This window comes from Crocodylus porosus, unplaced genomic scaffold (assembly GCF_001723895.1).
Source record: "Crocodylus porosus isolate Cpor-Errol unplaced genomic scaffold, CroPor_comp1, whole genome shotgun sequence".
Lineage (NCBI taxonomy): Eukaryota > Metazoa > Chordata > Crocodylia > Crocodylidae > Crocodylus > Crocodylus porosus.
The window spans coordinates 51369035-51393726 of record NW_017728948.1 but is presented as its reverse complement, the minus strand read 5'-3'; the positions used below and the strand labels follow the sequence as shown (position 1 = coordinate 51393726).

Genomic DNA, 24692 nt, shown 5'->3' with positions numbered 1-24692 from the left:
AAGATTTCAGAGGGCCAGGAGCCATGGGTTGAGAAATGCTATCCTGGGAAAGCGTTGAGACTGCAGCAGGGGAGAATGGTGGTGGGCGGGCGTCTGCTCCTCACAGTGAGGGACAGCTGCAAGGCTGGGCTGGGGGACACTGAGATGCTGCTCAGGGGCTGGAAGGGGCTGTGACCAGGCTGCCTGGCATGGCGCGGGGGCTGCCACAGGCCTCCTTGCTCCACTGTCACCCTTATGAACCAGAGCTGCCACAGCCACTGCGCTCTGGTCTGAGGGGGATGGGGGCAGCTGGGGGCCTCTCCAGCAGGGCTGGGGGGGCAGGGCTGTGGATTGGGAGTGAGAGACACAAGCAGGACTAAGGGGTAGGGACTGTGGGTTGGGAGTGAGGTACACTGGCATGGCCTGGGGTGGGGAGGGGCAGAGACTGTGGGTCACATGCTAGCAGGGGGGGCGTGGAGGTTGTGACAGGCCACGAACCTTTGGAAATGGGTTCCGGTAGGAAAAAGGTTGAGAACCACTGCTCTAGATTTACCCTATCCCACCTGACAACTTAAGGGGAAAAGCACTATTGTGCTTCAGTTAAGTGTGGGGTGGTTTGTGTGTAGAGGCAACTCAAGTTAGGGGTAACAGTTGATTTATAACTTAATTTTCAAATTAAGGTAGGCCAGTAGCTTGAGCTAGGTTTATAAACTGTCTCTAGAACAGTGCAAAGGAGCTAGTTTGTGCTAATTAAATGTCTCAGTATTTTCAAAGTAGTGCACATATTTGGAGACGTCATGTTATCTATGGGTATATTTGCATTTGTTTTTTAATGAACAGTATTTCCATAAAACTGACTCTGATTCAAAGATTGTGTTATTAATGGTGCTGCTAATCTATGTTTCTTTGCATAGAAATTACAGCCATTGCTAACCATCCCTTAGTTCATCTTTTATCTGTATTCTCTGTGGTATTCATCTCGGCTTCCTTTTAAAATGACATTCTCATAACTTGTCTGCTAAGTGGTTTAGTCAGGCCATCGTTCCACCACATAAACAGAGTACGTTATTTTGTTAATATATTATTTTTTACTATTCACTAACTTAGCAAGGTCAATCTGCAATGCTCATGAATGTAAAGTTAATCTTTAGCATTCATTTGGTGTTTGTTAGTTGCTCACAATGACTACCCTTGACTTCTGAATCATAGGATGGGGCTGTATGTTGATGATTACCTTTTGCATAGTGCTTCATGAGATCAAATACTTTATAAACTTTATGGGTCTAATGCAGGGGTTGGCAATGTTTTTGGTCAGAATGCCAAAAATACTTGCTACTTCAACTTGTAAGATGGGGTGCCGGGAGTGGACGGCAGGGGACCTCCTTGTGGCGGTGCAGCTCCAGTGCCTTCCCTGCCATCTGCCTCAGAGTGCGTGCCAAGCAAAATGCCTATGCATGCCACGATCTGGCACCTGTGTTGGGGGTTGCCTACCCTTGGTCTAATGAATCAGCATTATCCTTTCTGAGTATAGAGAACCCTCTGTCTGTTAGTGGGGTTCCTTCAGCACTATGGGAAGGGCAGAATTGGGAGAGCCTATGCACTTTGTACCCTAAAGGTGGCTCCCTCCCTGTCTTTGAATAGCACGGGCATAGGGGAAAAAATAGTCTGCTTCAATACAACTCTGCTAGCTATTCACTAGCATAAATGAGGAGAATAAGTGGCACAGAAACTGCTCTCTTTGAGGCTGGCATAATGGCTCTTTGTTGTTGTGTGGAGTGATGAAACAATATTTTTTTTCTTCCCAAGCCCTTCTGTGCACAGCTCCAGCAAGGTTCTGTTGTAGATTTTGTAGACATTAGAACTGGAAGGGACCTCATAAGATCATTGGGTCCACCCCCCTGCCCAAGGGGCAGGAAACAATCCCAGCAAGATAAGCATTCAGGTGTTTCTTAAAAGTGTCCAGAGTAGGTGCTTGCACCACTTCTGTGGAGAGTCTGTTCCAGGCTCTGTGGACTCAGATGGAAAAGAAGTTTTTTTCCTTATGTCCTGCCTAAAATGGTCTTCCAGCTGTTTGTGACCATTAGACCTTGTTTTCTCCTGGGGTACCCTGGTGAACAGATGTTCTCCCAGTTCCTGATGCACACTCATATACTTATAGGCTGCCACCAAGTCACCCCTGAGCCTTCATTTTTCCAGGCTGAAGAGTCTCATGCTTCTCAGCTTCTCCTCATAAGGCCGGCTTTCTTGACCTCTAATCATGCATGTGGCTCTCTTCCGGACTCTCTCAAGTTTCTCCTTTCTAAAGTGTGGAGCCCAGAATTGGATGCAATACTCCAGCCGCAGCCTCACCAAGGCCGAGTAAAGCGGAAGGATGACTTGGGTTTTGCTTGAGATGCATCAGCAGATGCAAGGCAGAGTTTTGTTTGCTTTGCTGACTGCAGCATTGCACTGGTGGCTCATGTTCATCTTGTGGTCAATCATTAACCCCCAAGTCTCTTTCAGCTGTGGTGCTAGTAAGAGTAGTACTGCTGACCCTATAAGTATGATGTGTTTTTTTTCTTCTGAGGTGGAGCACCTTGCATTTCTCTTTGTTGAATGCCATCAGGTTTTGATCCACCCACTTTGTGAACCTGTCCAGGTCGGCCTGAATTGCCAGCCTATCCTCTAATATGACCACACTTCCCCATAATTTGGTGTCATCAGAGAATTTAGCCAGTCTGCTTCTGACACTAAATCCAGATCATTTATAAATATATTAAAGAGTACTAGTCTGAGTACTGAGCCCTGGGGAAGTCACTGTGCACGATGTTGATTCGGTTCCATTGACTGTCACTATCTGTGTCCAACCACGGATCCAGTTGCCCAGCCATTGGACTGTAGGGTTGTTGAGGCCACAGTTCCCCAATTTTACCATGAGGACATCATGGGAGACCAAGTCAAATGCGTTTTTGAAGTCCAGATATATGATATCAACCTCTTCTCTTTCGGTTAGGCAAGACCTACACGTCACAAAGCCATGTTGGCTCTCTCTCAGAATGTTGTCTTCTGTTAGTCTGTTAATGTTTCTTTGATGATTTTTTCCAAGATCTTTCCAGGGATTGAGGTTAAACTGATTGGCCTGTAGTTCCCTGGATCTCCTTCCTCCTTTTCTTGAAGATAGGCACCACATTGGAAGAGGGCCAATCTTGAGGAACCTCTCCTGAGCACCACGAATTCTCAAATTTCCTCACCATTGGCCATGCTATGATGTCAACCAGCTCTTTCAGCACTTTTGGGTGCATTCCATTCAGGCCAGCTGATTTGTGGATATCCAGCCTCTTGAGGTGTTCATTCACAAGATCTTCACCAATTATAGGTATATGTTTGCCCTTACCCTGGTAACCCTGCATCCTGTCAGGCAGGGTGATCTTGGGCTAGTGGAAAACCAATGCAAAGTAGTTGTTAAAGAGATCAGCTTTTTCCTAGGTGTTAGTTGTCAGCTGCCCCATTTGGTTTAGCAAGGGTCCAATGTTGCCCTTGTTTTTTTTCCGACTTCCCTTGTATCTGAAGGACTTTTTATTGTCCTTCATTCCTGTAGCCAGTTTGAGTTTGGTTTCAGCTTTGTTCCTAGTTTGCTCCCTGCAAGTGCGGGCCAGTGCTGCATACTCCTCCTTAGTGATATTTCTTGACTTCCAGCCCTTATAAGCTTCTCTTTTCAAATAACGGTAGATCTATTAATTTCTTAGCCATGGGGGTCACCCAGCCCTTTTGCTACCTTTCCTGCAGGCCAGAATGGACTTTTAAGATTGCATCATTAAGGAATGACCACATATTGTAGACTCCCCTCCCTGTCATATCATGGCCTCTCAGGGCCTTGACGACCAACCTCTTGAGCCTGTGAAAGTCAGCTTCCCTAAAGTTGAGGATTTCTGCATTGCTGACTGATTTGCCAGCCTTGCGATGGATAGAGAAAGTGATCAAGTTGAGATCACTGTCTTCAAGCTCCCCTTCGATCTTCAGGTTGCTCACTAGATCATCCCTTTTGGCCAGTACCAGATCCAGAAGTGCTTTACTTCTTGTTGGCCCATAGACTTTTTGAGTCAAATATAGCTCATCAATGCAAGTGAGGAAGCTTCACGACTGATCAATTTTGGCTGAGTGCTCTTCCCATGAGATGTCAGGGTGGTTGAAGTCATCCATGATGACCGTGCACCTAGAGCCTGCAGCCTCTGCCAGTTCCCTAGCAAATTCATGGTCAAGCACTTCCTCCTGGTTAGGAGGTCGCCGTTCCCTGCCACCCTGTTCCTGCCTCTTGAGCCAGGTGGGCGTGACTTGGCGCAGCTAGGAACAGCCAAGTTTAGTGGAGCAGCTGCAAGCTCTGCGCTGCAAGCAGCGGCATGCACAGGGGGTGTATTGCCAAGGCAGCATGGGGTGAGTGGCGGGGAGCACCTTCTCTGTGCAGCCCCGCTGTGCCAAGCCACACCAGATCATGCCTTCTGGGCTGCAGAGGCACCCAGGGGAGGGAGGCAGGGCAGCAGGGAATGGCAGCTGCTCACTCTTCGCTTCACCCTGCTTCCTCCCCCAGGCCTCTGCAGCCTGGTGGGCATAACCCAGCAGAGCTGGGAACAGCAGGGCCACACAGAGAGGCTGTGAGCTCCGCATTACAAGCCAGGGCAGTGGGTGTTGCTGGGACTAGGCAAGAAGAGGAGCCAAGCTGGGCCCAGGACCCACTGTGCCTGTATGCCTGCCCCTACCCTGCACCCAGGGTCACTTTCCGGAGCCAGCACCCCCCTGCATCAGTGAATCAGTCCCCCAAACTCGCACTGGCCCTGGCTGCCTCTCTGCACTGGCTGGAGGGGGGCTAGCCTCAGCTGCACCACCAGGCCAGAGGGGATGGAGCCCCCGGGAATTCAATGCCCACCCCGCCATGCCCTGCACAGCCAGGGCGAGACACTTGACAAAGCTGTGGCTCATCCTGGAAGTGTGAGGAAGGGGTGGTGGCTCACACCGCTGCACATGTCCTGTCAGGAAGAACCCAGCACTGCCCTGGCCCCAGACGTTATTTAATGTATTTTTTTAATATATGTATATATATTTAAAATGCATAATTCATGTTTTCAGGCACAATTGACCTATTTTTTATGAGCATTTAATGATATTTTCCTACTGTACCCCCTCCCCATTCTCTGAAGTCTTGGAATGTATCCCTGTGCCACCTCCTATGTTATTTCTACCTCCGGTAACAAAGTTTCTGATAACAAAGTGAGGTCATGGAACACCTCTACTTTGTTAAACAAGGTATTACTGTAAACAGGTTTAACCTAAATCAGCTAAGTCTGATACTGTACCCATCCAGGTTTATCTTAAACAGGTTTCAGCCATTTTTAAAGTTTATGTGAACTGAACTACTATTGGCAATGGTGGTAGTATTCTTTGTATTTTAGGGGACCTATGTATCAATGCATAATTCCAGGGTATACATTTTAAAACTTAGTACAAGTGTTGGTTTGACTGAATGTATATATTTGACTTGAAATTTTAAATAATTAGCCCAATACTGAACTTGTTTATGGATGCATTTTATAGTCGGGCATTTTGGAAAGTTCAGCTGTTCAAAACTATTTTTTGGAAAGATTTTTCAAGTCCAAGTTACGGAACAGTCAGAGAGAGAGAAGGGACAGATGTTTTCTGGGCCATGTAACCAGGGCACAAAGATGGCTATGGGAAAAAAGAGTTTTTCCACCATGTTTGCTGTCTATATCCTTCCAAGCTCTGTGCCAGTCTAGTGATGCTCTTCCTGATCTCGCATTGGGTCTATTTTTACTTATTGTGCATATATAATAGCTATGGTGATTTAAGATACTTTTGTAGTAAAATATTATATTAAACATCAACATGGGTATCTGTAGTTCAAATTTCTCTCATTACATTCAAGATTTCTGAAAGATCCACTGATCTCTGTATCATATATTGCACTACATTTACTATTTCGAAATGTGACTTGGTTCCTTTAGAGGAACCAAGGAGTCTATCAAAGGTTTAACGAATTTTCATCGTCATGAAGATCAAGAGCACTTCCAAGCGTGAAGTCCTAAAGTCCATAGCTGCCAAGGAACAATCTGGGTTTGTTATGTAGTCGTCTGTTCAGGAAAGTTACCCTAGTCAAACTTTAATAATTTCTTTAGCACAGAAAAGAAAAGAATCTCTTTCAAAACCTCATAACAAGGAAGTCTGAATTCTCTTTAATGTTATGGTAAGTCAGTTTCAGATCATTTTTGTTTCGGCTTCAGGAAATTACTACCAATACAGCTCTTAGATTTCAATGGTTGTAGACCATGGTAACTTACAGAGAGAGGACTGATAGGAAAGAAATTATATTTGGGGCCTCTATTTGAAAGGCTGTGAGCATCAATGAATGGTTTCAAGTCCTGGATTTTGGAAATCTATTAGACTAGATTACTTGATGCAAGGATCCCAACAGAGCTGGTCTACTTCCATATTGATAAGACAAGAGTATTTATGACCTCATCACAGAGATGGTGGTGATTAGAATAATAATATAAGTATAGTTGTTATATCCCTGTTATCTACACAAAGAATAATAGATCCAGATATTGGCTTCAGCCTGAGACTCAATACACCTTAGGAAAAAAAAAAGAATCTGCTTATATTGTAAATATCATAATTTTTAAAATGGATTATTTCCCATCTAACAACATGAAAGGAGAGGGATCATACAGAGCTACTATTTAAAAACTTCCCACAATCCAAAATGTCCAGCAGGCCGAATGTTCTTATATATTGTGATATTGTTCAAATTCTCAAGATTCTTGTTTCTTACACTGCAGGGAAACAAAGAAAATATCCAGCTTAAATAATGGGTTCCATCTCCATTCATGGAATGCAAAGCAATTAAATGTTTTGTTGTTTAACATATATAAGTAATACCCAGAGAACGTAATTAACATTATGACCCATTATATACAACAATATAATATTTTGTGTATTACTATTATTAGTGTATATGGCACAGCTTCTGCCCATAAAAACAATATCATCATAAGTGATTATTCAAATGTAATTGCTGTAGCCAGCCTCTGCTATGGCCAATTTTTCATTCCCTTCCTTGTGACTAAGTACAAACAGTCAAAAAGCCTAAGGCTGAATTGATTCAGTCTTTGCAGGTTAGTCTAAGATGCAGAGATTAAACTGAGAAACAACTGGACACACATTCATTTTTAATTCAGGAAATGCAGCAACATACCTGCAGGGACTCTGACTTAACTTGAACCAGGAAGGGGTCTGGGACAGAAGTTTCATAAACCCATTTGACACAAATCAGTTAAGTCTGATGCTACATTCAACCAGGTTTATCTTAAACTAGGTTCATCCATTTTGAAACTGGTTTATGTGCACTGAACTTCTGTTCTGTTACAGGTTTAAACCAGTTTCTGATTACTTAAACCGTCCGTGCTGGGATGGCATCTTGCCATGTCCTGCCACTGGAGCAGCAAGAGGAGGGGGAGGGGCAGCAGCCTTTGTCAGGGTGCCCAGGAGGTGGTTTATTTCCTCCCTCCTTTTCCTGCCCCACTGGCAGGGACCACAGCTGTCCCAGCATGGCCCTGTTAAGGCTGGGGGGGCAGGAAGGGGGTTAATTGCCTCCCCCTACTTGGGGACTTCAGCTGGAGTGGAGCAGTCCCCCTCCTCCCTGCCCCTCCCCACAGGGTGGAGTGGAGGCTGCCTGGCCCCGGAGAGGGGCTCTTCCCCCTCCTCCCCTCCCCTGCAGGGCAAGGAAGGGGGCTCTGTTCAGTACTGGAGGGGGAATCTTCTCCATCCTCCTCCTCTCCCCCACCACCACAGGGCAGGAAGGGGGGGCTCTGTGTGGCACTGATTGGCCTGGCCTGGCCCACCCTGTGTGCAGGCAGCAGTTGTCACTCAGCATATCAGCGGCTGGGGATAACCCCACCCCCACAGCCCAGGCCGAGGCAGCCGCAGAGCAGGGCTTGGCTGGGCGGCAGGGGTGGGGTCATCCCCAGTGGCTGCAGCTCAGAGACAGGGAGGCTGAGCCCATCAATGAGTGCAGCTTGCCTGGCTCATGCAGGCAGTACCTGGTCAGGCAGCAGGCTACTTGGGCCAGTTTGGAGGCACTATGGCATCCAGGAGGGGTAGGTGGAGGGGGAAGGGTCTGCACAGAGCCCCACCCCCCGTGGCAGGAGGGGAAGAGGGAGGAGGAAGAAAGAGTCCCCCTCTGGGGCAGGGCAGTACTGTGTGCCCAGAATGCTCCTGGCTGTCAAGGAGCAGCTGGGGCAAGCAAAGCTCTTCCTTCTTCCTCCTCTTCCACCACCACCACCACCACCACCACAGCAGCAGTTTGGCCATGCTCCCTCTTCCTTCACCCTCCGACCCCTGCAGGCCAAGGTGGGGTTTAAACCCCTCCTGAGTCTTACTCTGGCCTGCCCCCCTTCAGTTCAGCTTCCCTATGAAAGGGAAGGGAGGGCTGCTCTAGTGCCCCCCAGCATCTGGCCTGAGCCACTGCAGGCATGTGCCTGCATTTCTGGAATGAAAAAGGAATGTCTATCCACTTGCAAACCAATTCAATCTCCGCAGGTTAGACTAACCTGCAAAGGTTGAATCAATTTAGGCTCAGGCTTTTTGAATGTCTGTCCCTAGCCAAGAAGTAAGGAAGGGACTGATAAAGAGGACAGTTACCAGGTGACAGAATTATCTAGTAGAAATTTTGGGGTAAAGAACAAGCAAGCCAAAAAAAAAAAGGGATATTGTGACCTGCCTGGGGTAAAAATAAGAAGAACTCATTGCCATACCTTGGGAGCAAAGTTGAATACAAATTGAGGTCAATGACCATGATAAGAAATGAAACTAAACAAGAAATATCTTTAGGATATCAGCCCTATATTCTCAGTAGCAGTGCTGACACAACTTCCTAACTATTATTGCCACATATCTCTAATTTATTCTTTTCCGCTAACTGACAATCAGTCAAATACAAGCGGTTATGGTGTTGCTAGTTGTTGCAATTGTGCAACTCATATAAGCAGGGGTCTATTTATACTGTATTGTACACACGGTAAATTATAGCTCCACACATTGCCCTTAACTTTTCCTGCACATTTGTACTAAGTTTTGCTACAATTTGAAACTGATGCATTGGCTCAAAAATAAAATAAAATCAAAAGTGAAAAATGAAACGACAATAACAAAGGAAATCAACAGGGGTGTCTTCAGTATATCAAATTACAGTGTGAATTTACCCAGGTGGTAAGGCAGGAGGGAGTTCTTAGTTTTGCTTTCCTTTTTTTCTGTATGTGAAGTGGCAGCACTCACAAATCAAATTAGCTTTTTCGGTTTGTTGATTTTCATTAAATGAACATTGGCAAGTTGGTATAAACAATGGTAAAGATCTTAATTTAGAAATTAATTTTCAAGTGTTAGACTCAACATGTTTTTTTGTGTCCACTATGGGTATCAATACAGTGCCCTATATAGATAATAGCTCTCCTGTGACTTCTTTGGGGAGATTTTGGGGAGACTTAGGGCCACTTGATGGCTTTTTAAGAAACTGATCCAGGGGTGTTTGTTTTGCTGCTCACATTTTCTCATTGTAAATTTCCCTGTAGTGCTGTAAGTGCAAGGATCCAGCGCTGTAATTAATAACATGGGTGTAAATGGCGGAGCGCCACAAGTACAAATTGCTGTAAGTTCAAACACTATAAGTCAAGGACTGCCCATATTTCTTAACTTTTTTCTCACTGTATCTTGTCTCTCTGTAGTCATATTTGCAAAAGCAACTTCAACTATTAGCTGTAATCTGATGATTTATAAAATCTGCCTCTCCATTCTAGACGTATCTCCTTCTTTCAAAATTAACATCTTGGCCTGTCTGAAATTTTTTCATAGATTCGTAGAGTTGGAAGGGACTTCAGAGGGCCATCTAATCTGACCCCCTGCCCCTGGCAGGCAAGAAAAGAGTCACCAGCCTTGGGGTCATGTGATCCCAGCCAGGTGCCTGTCCATTCTCTTCTTGACCCCCAAGGATGGGGCAAGCACCACCTTCCTTGAGAGCCCATTCCAGATTCTGGTAACCCTGACTGTAAAGAGCTTTTTCCTAATGTCCAACTTAAACCTTCTCTCCAGTAGCTTATGGCCATTGTTCCTTGTCATTCCAGGGGGTGCCCTGGTGAACTGATCATCGCCTCCTTCATGTTGCTCTCCCCTTATGAATTTTTACACCGCCACAAGGTCCCCTCTCATGGATCTCCAGGAATCAGTGCCTTCCCCAAACAGAACACAACCTTTTACTCCAAACTGCTACTCATCTCTGCTTCCTCAGTGGTTTTGACTCACTGTCTTATCAGTTGGCCCCTGGCAGACATTACATTTATGGCACAGTAAATATGTTAATCATGCAATAAATTGCAACATGTCACATGTTCAGTCAACTTATTATGCCATAAAAGGGCAAACCAGCCATAAAGGTGTTCCACTTAGATATGGAATATCTTTCTGAATGGTTTGTATAGCACTTCAATTTGAATGTGTGGTAGTGGGCTGCACAACAAGATGCCAAGGTGTGAGGAGCTGATGGAGTCTCCCTGTGCAGCCTCATACAGGGTGGGGGCATTAGCTCCTTGCACCCTGGCACCTTAAAAGCCATCTTAAAAACATGCCAGTGCAGGGAATCAGTTAGGCAGGCCAAGGCAGGACTGCAGCTTAGGCTGGCTACAACAATCAAGGACAATAAAAAGTGCTTCTATATATACATATGAGCAAAAGGAAGGTGCAGGGTAACATAGGGCCCCTGCAGGACAAATCAGGACAGTTGGTGGCTGACACGGGGAAGAAGGCAGAGCTCTTCAATGAGTTCTTCGCTTCAGTATTCCTAAGTACTGGCCAAGACAGTTCCCACAATTTGAACATAGATAGATGTTCGGGAGGCACTAGACCACCAATGGTTAGTGCTGACTTAGTTAAGGAGCACTTGGAGGGGCTGGATGGGTACAAGTCAGCAGGCCCAGATTACCTCCATCCACGGGTGCTGAAGGAATTGGCCAGTGTCATAGCTGAGCCACTGGCATGACTGTTTGAGCACTCATGGTGCTCTGGCCAGGTCCCTGAGGACTGGAAAAGGGCCAATGTGGTGCCCATTTTTAAGAAGGGGAGGAGGGATGAGCCGGGTAACTTTAGGCCAGTCAGTCTTACCTCTATCCTTGGGAAAACACTGGAAAAAATCATTAAGGAGCGCATTTGTGAAGGCCCAGCAGGGGAAATGATACTGAAAGGAAACCAGCACGGATTCGTCACAGGTAGATCCTGCCTGACAAACCTTATAACCTTTTATAACCAGGTAGCACACAGATGCCATCTACCTGGACTTTAAGAAGGCCTTTGATACAGTTTTGCATCCTATTCTCATAAGGAAGCTAGCAGGCTGTGGAGTGGACGCTTACAGTCAGGTGGGTGGTCAACTGGCTTAGGGGCCGCATCCAGAGAGTGGTGGTGGATTGGTTGTTTTTGGCCTGGAAGGAGGTGGGCAGTGGTGTCCTGCAGGTTTGGTCCTTGGACCGGTGTTATTTAATATCTTTATCAGCAAGATGTGGAGAGCACCCTGTCCAAGTTCCCAGATGACACCAAGTTATGGGGCAAAGTTAATACACTGGAGGGCAGGGAGCAGATACAAGCTGATCTGGACAGGTTGGATCCTTTTGGGGCAGCGTGGGGCAAGCTAATTCTCCGTTCCCTGCCACCTTACTTCCCTGCTCCCAAGCCTCCGCAGCCCAGCCAGCACAACCCAGTGCAGGGCTGTGCAGGGATCTTTGCACCACTGAAAGCTCTGCACTGCCTTTGGACATGCCTCTTTCATGCCGACCTGCAGTGAGGGCAGCAGCACAAGGTTGCACCCCTCAAAGTAGCACCTGAGCTGGCAGCTACCCCCATACAGATCTGGGGGGTGTGGGTCCCCGTGGCCCCTGGGACTTGAACACAGCAATGGGGAGCCAGCCCTCCCCCTCCCAAGGTTCTGTCCTGTTCCCTGCTGGGGCCCTGCAGCCACACATTGTGGCCCCAAGCACCCCAGCCCTGCCTAGCTCCCCCGCTACAGGGGCCTCAGTCCCCCTCTTCCCCCCATCTTACCTGCCAGAGCTGCTCTCAAGGCTACATGGGGCCATGTGCATGTACTGTACATGCACATGGTGTTCCCTGTCTCACTGCCTTCCTTCTGCTTCCTCCCAGCTCCCTGCAGGCTGGAACTTTGCCAGCCTGCAGGGAGCTCATTGCAGCAGCTCATCTGGGTGGGCACGTCCCCTGCTGCTATGTGTACCCCAGAAGGCATGGGGGCGTGTGCCCTGGATCTGTGCAGGGGTGTATGGAAGGGCGGGCCACTCTATGCAGGCTGAGGCTGGGGCAGTGCCAGGCTCTTCCGGGTGGTGAGGAGCTGGGCTGGGCTGGGCTGTGTTCGGGGTTGGCGGCAACAGTGGCACTGAGAGCAGGGCTATGGGGCACTGCAGCCACCTCAAAATTCACCATAGCCTCACTTCCAGCATTGCTGCTGCCTGCCCCAAGCACAGCCGAGCCCAGCTCCCTCCTGCTGGGAAGAGCTCAGCACTGACCCAACCCCAGCCCGCAGCTGCAGCCTGCCCTGCCCCACACAGACCCAGAGACGCATGCACCCCATGCCTCCTCTGTGCAGGGCAGAGCCCTAATCTGCTCCTCTCCCCCCATTGCACACCCCCCAAAAATTTTTTTTCTCCTTCCTCCTATGGTTTCAGATCAGTGTGGTTATTCACAATGACACTAAACAACTCAGACGTTTATGAATGATTAGAGGAAAAGCAAGGGTGCCAAGTAATCACATCAGTTCTGCAGAATCTTGAGTAAGGTTATCCATTTTAAATAGAGAGCCTATGATTTACAACAAACATGCTTTTTGGGCCCAGTGCTGCTACCTTTGTCTTGGCCATTGTCTTCAATGGGAGATGGATTGCACCTGTATATACATGAAAATTGAACATGTTTGAAAACAAAAGCTGCTTGCAGACTTTGGGAGGGACCCCAAAAACATGGAGCAGCAGTAGTTGGAGCCAGCTCCATACATCTGCAAAAATCAGGCACTTCAGTGGGGCTTTTTTGGTGCTTTTAGCTAAAGCTGATTCAATCAGCTATTAGAAAAAAAGCACGAAAAAAGCCCCACTGAAGTGCCAAATCTTACAAACATCGATCAAGCTGGGTTCAACAAAGGTACTGCCTCTTCTGGGATTGTGCAGGGGTCAGTGTGGGAATGTGCTGAGTTTAAAGTAAAGCGCCAGGTTTTTGTGTGGTTTTCTTTCCCCCAGTGTCTGCATGCAGCCATAGTTACTATTTAACACTAAAGTTCAATAGACACGGAAGTAGTGTGTGAACCTGTGACAGGCTCATGTCCACCATATAGGCAGGTGGGTGTGTCCTGCCATTCTAGGGTTTTCCTGGACATGGTCCTCTTTTTGTATCCTCTGATCTTGGCCTCGGTGTTTTTGCTTAAATATGATCAAATGTCCTGAATTTTGGTCAGCTCGGCTTCAGAATTTTTCCTGGCACTTAGTGGCTTGCCCTAGCAAGAAACTGCTTAGAGCTGGGGAGAGGGTGATTTGGAGGCAGGGTGTGCACACATGACGCCAGCATGTAGCCAGGCAGGGGGGTGGGAGCAGACCTGGTAGCTGGATACAGGTAAGTTTTGGTGGGGGGATTGGAGTTGGAGGACCAGGATGTGGGGATTGTCTGGGGGGGGAGGGAGGTGGGTGGCAGGGGGGATGGGTACTTGTTGGTGCTTGAGGAAGCAGTCTGGGCACTGGGGCTGCATCAAGGTGTTGGGGAGGGAGGTGCCTGCCCCTCCAGCAGAGAAAGGGGAAACGGATCCTTTCGAGGTAGTGGGGAGCTGTGTGGCCCAGCCAGCAGCACCAGAGCCAGTACCCTTGCTCACAGGGATGGGGCAGCTAGGAGATGCTGCCAGGCTGAGAAGAGCAGGGGCCTTCTGGTCAGGAGTGAGGGGTACTGGCAAGGCTCAGGGGGCTGTGCCTTGGGAGTGAGGGGTGTAGGAGGGGGTTTGGCTTGGGAGTGAGGTGACTGTGGGTTGGGCATGTGGGGCACTGGCAGTGCCAGGAGGTTGCAGGTTGGGAGTGATGGGCACCAGCAGGGATGGGGGAGCTATGGTTTGGGAGTGAGGGGCACCAGCATGGACCAGGGGGTCAGGGTACTGTGGTTTGGGAGTGAGGGGTACTGGTAGGGCTGGGATCTGTGGATTGGGAATGAGGGGCAGCAGCAGTGCTGGGGAGGGGGCTGTGGCTTGGGAGTGAGGGGCAACAGAGTGGATAGTGACATGGCACCAGCATATCACTGCCCCCCCAGTCATATTACCCCACCTCCCCGCCATGTGACAGGTGTCCTCTTTTTTGGAAGTGGAAATACGGTAACCCTATGCCACCTGGGCTGTGCCACACCTGAGCCTGTTCTCCTGCCATGACTTGTTCACGGTACCTCTGGAGGTCGTGCTCCATGGTTCCTTCATAGGCTCATTAATGGCTCCCTTGGCACTCCTCCCCTATACCCCATCCCTTTTCACTTGGGTGTTACAGCAGATCCAGGCAGCCCCTCAGTGTAGTTGCAGGTTTCATCATCTACATGGTGGTTTGACAAGAAAAGGCGCTGCAGGAGTCTTGCCGTGGTTCTGTCACTCTTAGGAAACTGCAGCACAAAAATAACTTAAAGGAGCTTCGTGTGAGTGGTAGGCTGGGCAACATTGCACCCGTGCCGAGTAGCTCAATCCCGAGCACAGGAGATTGAGGGCCCCACATACCCTTCATTTCCCTTAGCTGCTTGGTCGCCTTCCTGGCTGATTGGCCTCTCACTATGGGTCCTTCTCGTCTGACTACCAGGTATACCAAGGTCTCAGGGCATTCCACACGACACCTGTTTGGGATCTAGTGCCACGCCTGTCCCCTGTTAGCATGCCTTGGGATTGTAGCCACTCTGCTGGGTTGCACAGGGTCTGTGGGCCATCCTGCCAGGGGTTCACCCTTGACCGGTGCCTGCAGGGCCTACTGGGATGCACTCTTTCATTCCCCACCTGACCTGCTGATTTCCGGGTGGTCCTTTGACCATGGTGGTGGCCAAGTTCACAGGCATGGGCTGAGCCATCCATCAGTGGGGTCAAGTGGCTTGGCATTGCTCTCAGCCTTTGGTTCAGCCTGAGCCATCTGGTCCTGAAACATGTAGCCAGCTGCAGGGAGTGTGCCCAGATTTTCTCTGGTTGCCTTCTCAGTGGAGCATGCACACTTCACTTCCCCAGGCTTGCTGACCATCAGGGGAAGTGCTATGTCTTCTGGGGTTGGGGATGTGCCCAGCACTTGCCTTGACCTTTGGGCCTGCTTTAAACATGTGGCTTCTGGGCCCATGCCAGTTAGAAGAGGGGTCTCCAGCTACATAATGTTAGCTGCTTCACTTGTGGCCTGGCCACCTGGGCTGCAGTGCCATGGTAAGCCGGGTGGGGGCCTGTCACAGAACCTCTGAAAGGATTTTATTCAAAGTGTCCATTCAGTATGCTAATTTGTAGAACTAGATGAAGGGGAAATTTTATTTCTTTGTAATAAAGGTCACAAATTCAAAAGAATACTTATGAGTAGGTTCTGGCTAGGAGCCAAATTTTGACTCTATCAGGTCTCAAATTATTTAGGAGAGCTTCACCAGTAGGGAAGAGTAGAAAGCATAGTAGCTTGTAATTTAATTTATGTTAAATCACTTTTCTACTTTTGGACATACAGATTTAGCAGTCGTTGTAGGTGAGCTGAGATACAGCAACGGACTTGCAATTTGCGTGTTACTGGCTATTAATAAATCTTGTTGATGAACCAGTATTTTGACACACAATAGAAGGAATTTGGATGTAATTCCTCATGTTTAATGTTTTTGTTTTGTGTTTTTTGCTATTTTCTCATATCTTTGGGCCATAGGTGGCCAACTCCTGACCTAGGAACAACCTTATAGAAATTATTGATGTATTTGAACACATCGCATAACTGCCTGTGGATTTCATGCTTTAATATTTGAATTAGTGGTCTGTCTGTTATCAGAAGAAGTACTGCATTTACTTGAATCCAAGATGACCCTGAATTTATTTTATATGTGTAAAATTTATAAATCTGTTATAATTTTCCAGATATAGAATTTAAATATCAGAGGGTAGACTTATTTGGCCCCCACCACTGCTGCAGCAGGGAAAACAGTGTCAGGGAGTCAGGTGGCTGAGGCGGTGGTCAAGCAGGCAGCCCCCTTGCCCTCTGCTGCCCCCCCTCCTTTTTTCCCACTGAAGCTAGCCTCCCCCTGCAGCCTCTGGCTCCCTGCCTGCTCACCACAGCCTCTCCAGTCCTCCTCCCCCAGCTTACTGTCAAATGTGGCTCCAGCTCCATTTCCTTTTGGGGCATGGAGCATATTTAATCTGCCTGGCCACGCACCACTGTCCTGTGGCTTAAGCTGCATTGCTGCTGATTGCCTGAGCAGGGGGTGGAGTTTCTGTGTACTTCATACCCAAGGAGGGAATGGAGCCAGAGCTAGGTATGAGAGTAAGGGGGGAGGGGGGGGACAACACAAACACCACCTTGTACTTTAATCCAGGACAAGGGGGCTCTTCCCCTTCCCCCATGCTGAAGGGGCGGGGGACCTTATCTTGGATTCAATCAAATATGGTGCTTCAAAAAGAAATCAAAGTAATGCATCATATTTGTTCCTATGTGTATATTGTGTGAACATAAAAATGAATTATGTGTATATATAAAAAAAAAAAATCCAGGTTCCTCTAAATGCAAAAATCTGGATGGCTTCAAATAGCTTCATAGTGAAAAACTGAAGTGGTAATGTCACTGCATGACTGTTCCATTTGTTATAATTTCTAGTGAGCATAATCCTATTTCTGTTGTTTTTCTTGTCTTGGAAATATTTATATCTTTATCTGGACTTAAACATCCTGTCTTCCTTCCTGGTGCTAAGCAGCAAAGTGTGAGCAGAGAATAATTTGTCTCCTTGTTCTCTTTGTAACAGTCAGAAGAGTAAAAGTAAGACAAGGTAGTAAAGGTCTTAGACGCTGACTAACCTTCAGGTTTTCAATGGGTATATAACTATTACTTTATTACGCATGGTTTAGAAAGATACTTCCCTTCAGAAGACATACTTTTTAGTTGGGCATGTGTTTGACAATTTTTAATTGTTCAAGCTGAAATTTTCTTAGGCTGGCTTTCTTTTGAAAATCTTAGCAAAAACAGTTGGGATATTTCAAAGTGAGAAATTTTGGAAAATGGTGTTCAACCCATGCTAAATTAGCATTAAGAATTGTTTTTGGAAAATATAATGCCTTTGTGCTTTAGAACAGGGATTTGAAATGTGTGTGTACTTATTTTTGGCAGGAAGGTGCTGTAGGACTTTCCTCCAGTTATTACTGAATTTTATTAGATTCATTTTGGATCACTTTTTATTAAGATCGTTTTCCATCTGAATCTTATCCTTGTCTCTTGTAGTTTCATCTTCCTTTTGCATCCTGTGATTTAAAAATATTTCTGTCATGTGTTTTATCTGGAGGAGTGCAGTGATCCTTAAATTTTATTCTACAGTTTCCTGTTTAGCATCTTGTCTGAATTAACGGAAAACAATTAAATACATCAAATACTTTGCAAACAGCCACTGTCAATATAAGGCTATTTCTAACTATCTTACTTTCCTTTTAGTGGCACTCATTCTTTACAGACCGAGTAAGGGAGAATTTGCGTATTATGCTTAGACCATACTAATTCTGTAGAATGTTAAGTGGTGTTAATGTTCAAACGTGCTGAGAGTTGCACTTAACAGTATTGACCCATAACTTTCCTGCACAGCTCTGACTTGCCACTGAAAGGTTGGTGAACAAGGGCGTGGTTCAGAGCCAGAACAATTGGACTATATCCCTGCTCTGGGTGGAGAGGGGGAAAGGGATCCTGGGATGAGTGCATCCTGGGACTCTGGTTAACCACAAATAGCTTGCTTTTATCTCCATGGAGCAGACTGAAGTTACCCTAACAAGATTTGGGCAGTATGGCCCAAAGTTAACCCTTGCCTGAAGTGGTGTAAGTTTGAGATGCTCAGAGGGCACTTAGCATGAATTAATGAGCTTTACTGTGCAGATGTGTGTTTTAAGTGAAAGCAGTGGCATGCACAGTGAGTACATTGCCAAGACAGCACGGAGCAAACACCTTTCATGCAGCCCTGCTGTTCCCTGCTTCCCTGCCTCTGAGCCTCCGCAGCCTGGCGGACATGACCTAGTGCAGCAGGGAGCTCGTAGCCTCTCCGCACAGCCCCACTGTTCCCAGCTGCGCTGGGTCATGCCTGCTGCGCTGGAGAGGCACCCATGGCAGGGAAGCGGGGCAGCAGGTAATGGCTACTGCTTATCCTGTGCTACCCTGGGGATGTGCCTCCTGTGCCTGCTGCTTTTTGAGGGGGTGCAGCCCTGCTCCACAGGAGGTGCGTAGCCAAGGCAGTGGGGTGCTGGGCGCTGGCACCAGCCAGGGAGAGGAGCTGAGCCAGGCCCAGGATCAGGGTCAGTGTCCACTGTGCCCGTGTGTCCACCCCTTCCCTTTGGAAGTGTGTTTGGCAGCAGGGACCTGGCCCTCCCCCTCCCCCAGTGAGCTACCAGGGACTCCGTCCTGCTACCCGCTGGGGCCCTGCAGCTGCACGCTGCAGCCCCGGGCCCCGAGCACCCCCTGGCTGGACAGCAGCCTCAGCTCTGCCCAGCTCCCTCCCTACAGGGGCTTCATTCCCCCACTTCCCCACACTTAGCTGCTGGAGCTGCCCTGGAGGCTACTTGGGGCCACGTACATGTACTGTATATGCATGTGGTGTCCCCTGTCGCACTACCTTTCTCCCGCTTCCTCCCAGCTCCCTGCAGGCTGGAACTCTGCCAGCCTGCAGGGAGCTCATTGCTGGCTGACTTCACATAAGATCAGATTTTTCTCACACAAAGTTTCTGGTATAAATAAAGTCATCACATGTAAGTGAATTCTTACCAAACAAATTTGCATAAAGAGAGACCTGAGTGTAAGTGTAAAGTGCAACTTTACCCTTAAGTACTCTTTGAACTTCCTCGTTCACATGTCTTCCACATTCACAAAGTCTCAACTCTGGAGCTAGTAACTGCTTCTTTACTCCTCATGCTCCATAGTTTTGAGGAACTATAGGAGACAAACAGGCAAGTTTCTTTGTGTAGATATGATGTCTTTTATTAAACCAACTAAATAGTTGGAAAAAAGTTCTTTGCAAGCTTTTGGACACAAACATCCTTGTTCAGGCATTGGGAGACTGTTGCTGTTATAAGTTCTCCAAATGCCTGAAGAAGGATGTGTGTGGCCGAAAGAAGATTTAGCTTTTTTGTGCCCTGAAGAAGTTTTAGCTTCTTTTCGGTCTTGGAGAATTCATAACAGCAGCAGAGTCTCCCAATGCCTGAACAAGGGTGTTTGACCAAAAGCTTGCAAGGAACTTCCCCCAACTATTTAGTTGGTCTAATAAAAGATATCACATCTACCCAAAGAACCTTGCCTGCATATGTCCTCAGACCAACGTGGCTACAACCAACAACCCTGTATACTGAGACAAGGTACTTGACAGAGATTGCTTCATTTATTGTCTCAAATTCAGCTCCTTATGAATTGCATGACAAGAGCCTGCATGTACCACAGCATTGATCCCTTAAAGGTACAATTGTACAAATAATTGTATTTTCAGTGCTGAATGGTGTGCAGTAAATAAAGCTACCCAATGAGGATTAAAAGAAATATAAAATATATAGAATATACTTACTAAAGGATGGAGGGCTGTGAAGAAAATATGGTATGTGATCATACAGTAGAAGATTATCATAAAGCATAGCACATGTAAGGAGGCAAACTAAGGTCATGGAAGCAACTTAACTGTTTCCTAACTTTTGAGTGCTTGACTTTGCAGTTGTTTTTAGATAGGGTTTTGTATGTAATTATTCTTGTAGGACCTAGGGACCCCATTTAGATCAGAGACCGCACTGTGACAGCTGCTGAATAATACACTTAGAAAAAATCCCTTCTTTTAAAGTGTTTATTTTTGCAAATAGGATAAATTAAGTCTGTCTGGGCTCATTTTGCAGGGAGTGCATTGTGTGCACCTCCTACATGTCACCCCTGTCTGTTACTAAATTGTTGCAAGAAACAGCATGTGCTCAGTAATGGAAATGTTAAGCTAACTGAATGCAACCCACACAGCATGCCTGTAAAACACACAGCCCATATTGGGCATACATACCAATGAGAACTTTTCAGCAGGGTAGGTTAGTGCATCCCATCTGAATAAGAAAAAGGACCCATTGTGCTTATTTCCCCTTTTTCAAGTCATGGTGAACCACACTTACCAAATGCATTTCAATTTCCTCTTTACTCTGACAGCTGAGTAGCGATTTGCTTTCCTGTTTCCAGTGTTCCCTATTTGTTCACCAGCTTTAAATAGCAAATATTACTAAAGGTCTATGTAAATGAGAGGCTCTGTCATCTCAGCCTGTTGCATGTGACTGGTATGGCCCTGCCTTTCATGGGGTAGAGCCAGAGTAGGCAGCCCCAAGCCTCATCTGCATATAAGTTTTTGGAGAGTCTCAGAATTCATGACAAGAATGCCTGTTTCCATTCATGGTTAGAGGGCTAATTAGCACATGAATCCTTTGTAAGGGGTATCTGGAGTATACACACATACTGAGCAGTGCTGGACTGTGGGGTCACCAGGGCTTGAAGTGCTGTTGACTCTGCTGGGACCCAGCCAATAACTCTATGATAAGTCATGAACCTTCTGTCTTTGGCCTAATGTCATGCATGGTTTGTACTAAAAATAAGTAGGTACAGAAATGCTGTTCAAAGTATGTTTATGGAATACCTGTGCTGAAACTTGTCGCAGTTTGCAAACGAGATTTAAATGCATCAGTTCTGAATGATCCAAGTCTGTAGGTACCCATATTATTTTACATATATACAAATGACTACAGGTATGTTTATGTCAGTGGTTTTTGGTCCCTTGCTTCAAATTAGCTTCTGTTGGCCCCTCATTTCCACATGCTCAGAGAGGGAACGGAGCATGAGCAGGGTCTGACAATAAGGGGAGGGGAAGGGGCTGCCAGAGGAAAAGTTGGGGGGGGGTGAAGTAGAGAGCAAGAGGGCCACCTGACTTCCTCCCCCCTCCCCCTTTCCAGCCATGATTTCCCCTGCTGTAGCAGTGGGAAGGGGACAAATTCAAGACAAACCTCTAATAATTAGATTATATACCTAGAAAATTATAACAAATGTGTCCACTTTCCATATGTAGAATCTAATTACTGGGGGTCATCTTAAATTCAAAGTAATTTTAGATGCAAGTAAATATGGTAGTATATCTGTTGTATATACATTTATTTGATCAATTATATAGCTTAACTACATGTATTGACATTCTTCAGTTTTCTTTTTTATATTATAAAATAATGAATTTACTAAACAATTTATTTTACTTATGATTTTGAAAACATGTATTTGGATGGCAATTGGAATTTATTAAAAAAGAATTATTGAAGAATTAAAGAACTATTTTGAATACAACTCCTTTAAATTCCCTATATATGTAAGGGAAAAATAAGATTATCAAAACATGTTTTGCCTTTAACTTGATTTACTAAACAAATTAAGTACAATCTGTAGTTGGTGAATTGAACTGGTTATTTTTATGGTTCCTTCCAGCCGCTAACATCTATGAAACTATCTCACTGTTGGTCATAAATTAGAACAGGAAAAAAGGCTTTGCTTTGTTTTCAATCTCAGTCTGTTATTTTTATGGTTCCTTCCAGCCGCTAACATCTATGAAACTATCTCACTGTTAGACATAAATTAGAACAGGAAAAAAGGCTTTGCTTTGTTTTCAATCCCAGCCCGTTTTCAACATTCCCCATTGAATTGATTAAATTGAATAAACTGAAATGAAGAAAATGTTTCGTCTGCACCTGTAGAATAAGCTGTTTGGTGAGCAGTTGTCCAGTTCTGTGGTGTCTCTTATGCCTAATTTTTTTTAAAAATTCCCTTTATGGTTGCAGCTTCAGCCAGGAGTAATCTGCTGCTGGCCTCTGTCTTCCAGGCCCAGCTCTCAGGATAAGTTTTTTTTTTTTTTTTTTTTTTTTTTTTTTTAGTGTTTAAAAGTGCAAACAGACATCACCCTTGTGCTGCCATAAACATGTTTCTGGGAGCACAAGTTGAGAAAGAAACTTTGTTCTGCTTCAAGTGCTCGAAAATGTTTGCGCAATGATTTCTTGTAACAGTTTTGTTGCACTTTATCAGGGAGGATTCCTGCTAATTTATGGCATGATTCCTGTAGCTCAGGGCTACCTGTGCTTTTCAGCCTCTCTGGGCAGGTGATTCTCAGGTGTCTCTCTTACACTGTAGAGCAAGGGAACCTGACAGGGTTGCCTGGGTAGGAGCCAGGCACCTAGGGCTGTTGTTCCAAAGGATTCAGGCCCCTAAAGTCCCCAGAGCATCAGGGGCCTGATCCTTCTGGGCAGTGGCCCCAGGTGATGTTTGTACCTGCCAGTTAATCAGATCAGCTATCTTAGGACATCCCAGCACAGCCAATCCTGTGACAAAACAACATCTGTTCATAGCCTTACTTCTACCATCAGGCTGCTGCCTTCAGCCTGCTGCCCACCTTTCCCCATAGTCTTCTTTTGCTGTACTTGTCCCTGATCCCTACCTACCATCATTCAAACCACTTTCTTTTCTAACTCTTTCTGCTCACTTGCTCATCAGAGTTATGTGGAGCCCTCTATGAGCAAAACGCTGAACTAGTCCTTGTTCCTTACAGGGTGAGATGTGGCCCAGTCGTTTTCCTTCAACTCATTTTAGGAAAAAGAGATACAACAGCTTTGTTAAAATGTCTATAATTTAAGGTTAGTGAGAACAAATATGTGGTGTTGTTTGAGGGGCTGACTCTACTCATTCTCTTAGAGCAGTTTTACATTTATTTTATCATGTTGTTTACTCCCAGTTTTTCAGATGAGCAAAAATAGGCACATAGGTGCTTTCTTCTTGACCTTCCTGTTAATGTGATTCAGCTCTTAAGAAGTATGAGTTATTTCCTGATTCTAGTAGCTATTTTTATGGTGAGTCTGAGTTACAACTGCATTACAGCTTCAGAACTGAACAGTTTCTGCATCAAGTGTCTTCACTGAATATCTTAATAATGATATATGCTGGACATTGAGGTTTTGTTAGATTCTGGTGTCATGGTGGCTTTCATAATTTTGAAAGATGGCAATGAGGTGGGGCTTCCTCTGCTAGTTTTATGAATGAGAGAAGAGGCCTTAAATGTATCAATCTTCCCTTGTATCTTACTACTTTTCTTTCTTATTTTTTAACAGAAAAAATACAGGAAGGGATCAGTTGATATTGCAAAAATCAAATGTGTTGAGATTGTGAAGAATGATGGTGTTATTCCCTGTCAAAACAAATATCCATTTCAGGTAAAATCATTTAGTTTATGTAAAATAGAATATAATCCTTTCAGTGGAACTGTGTCATTTTACATGTGTTATTCATGTGCATAATTTGAATTACACACAAATTGTTTTAATCTTATATTGGAGTGTTTGATCTTAGAACCATAGAAAATAAGGGTTGAAAGGGACCTCAGGAGGTCACGAAGTCCAACCCCCTGCTCATAGTAGGATTATCTCCAACAAGATCATCCTAGTCAAGGGTTTCTCTACCCAGGTCTTAAAAACCTCTAAGTATGGAGATTCCACAACCTCTCTGGGGATCCTGTTCTACTGCTTTACTACCCTCTTAGTGAGAGAGTTTTTCCTTATATCTAACCTAAATTTCCCTTATTGGAATGTGAGGCCATAGTTCCTTGTTCTGTCCTCTGCCACCACGAACAACAGTCTAGCTCCATCCTCTTTGTAACCCTGTTTCAGGCTGCTATTAAATCTCCCTTCAGTCTTCTCTTCTCCAGACTTTATACGCCCAGTTTCTTCAGCCTTTTCTCATCATAAATTGTGTCCTCAGCGTCCAAACCATTTTTGTTGCCCTCTGCTGGACTCTATCGAGTTTGTCAGAATCCTTTCTGTAGTGGAAGCCCAACCCTGGGCACAGTACTGCAGATGTGGCCTCACCAGAGCCAAATAGAAGGGAATAATCACATCCCTTGATCTGCTGACAACACTCCTACTAATCTAGCCCAATATGCTATCAGCTAGGCCTGGAAAAAGCAGGAAGTATTCACTTTGGATTCGGATTCAGCCAGATCGGAGGGACAATTGGGAGATTTGAATCAGTGTCCCAATTTGATTCGGCCAAATCAAATCTGGAGATTCGACCATAGACTAAATAGGCAGCAGTCCTCACCACGTTGGACAGCTGCCTCCAGACAGTAAGTCTGTTGTGATAGGCAGAGTGGGGAGGGAAGGTGCATGGGAGAGGGAGGGATTGGGGCTGGGACAAGCTGCCCAGTCGGGGGTGTGCTGGACTCAGGGAGAGGGTGGGGGGGTGTGGGATATGGGTGCGGCAGCACTGGAAGTGGGGGCTATGCCCTGCTGCCACTTGCCCAGCCAGAGCAGGTGGGGGTCGTGATGCAGGTGTGGCAGGGGGCAAGCAGCAGCAGGGCATAGCCCCTGTTCCCAGTGCTGTTGTGCCCACATCCTG

The 24692-nt window shown here is 46.2% G+C and overlaps 1 protein-coding gene across 3 annotated transcripts in view; it reads left to right on the top strand.

Annotated features, from left to right (window-relative positions):
* The window catches only part of TEC (tec protein tyrosine kinase), an 89315-nt gene that overhangs the window by 39615 nt on the left and 25008 nt on the right, over positions 1 to 24692 (top strand). For all 3 annotated transcript variants that reach the window (XM_019553236.1, XM_019553234.1, XM_019553235.1), the window contains exon 3: positions 23411 to 23512. In XM_019553236.1, the coding sequence (XP_019408781.1) occupies positions 23411 to 23512 (102 nt within the window). The remainder of the gene's footprint in view (positions 1 to 23410; positions 23513 to 24692) is intronic.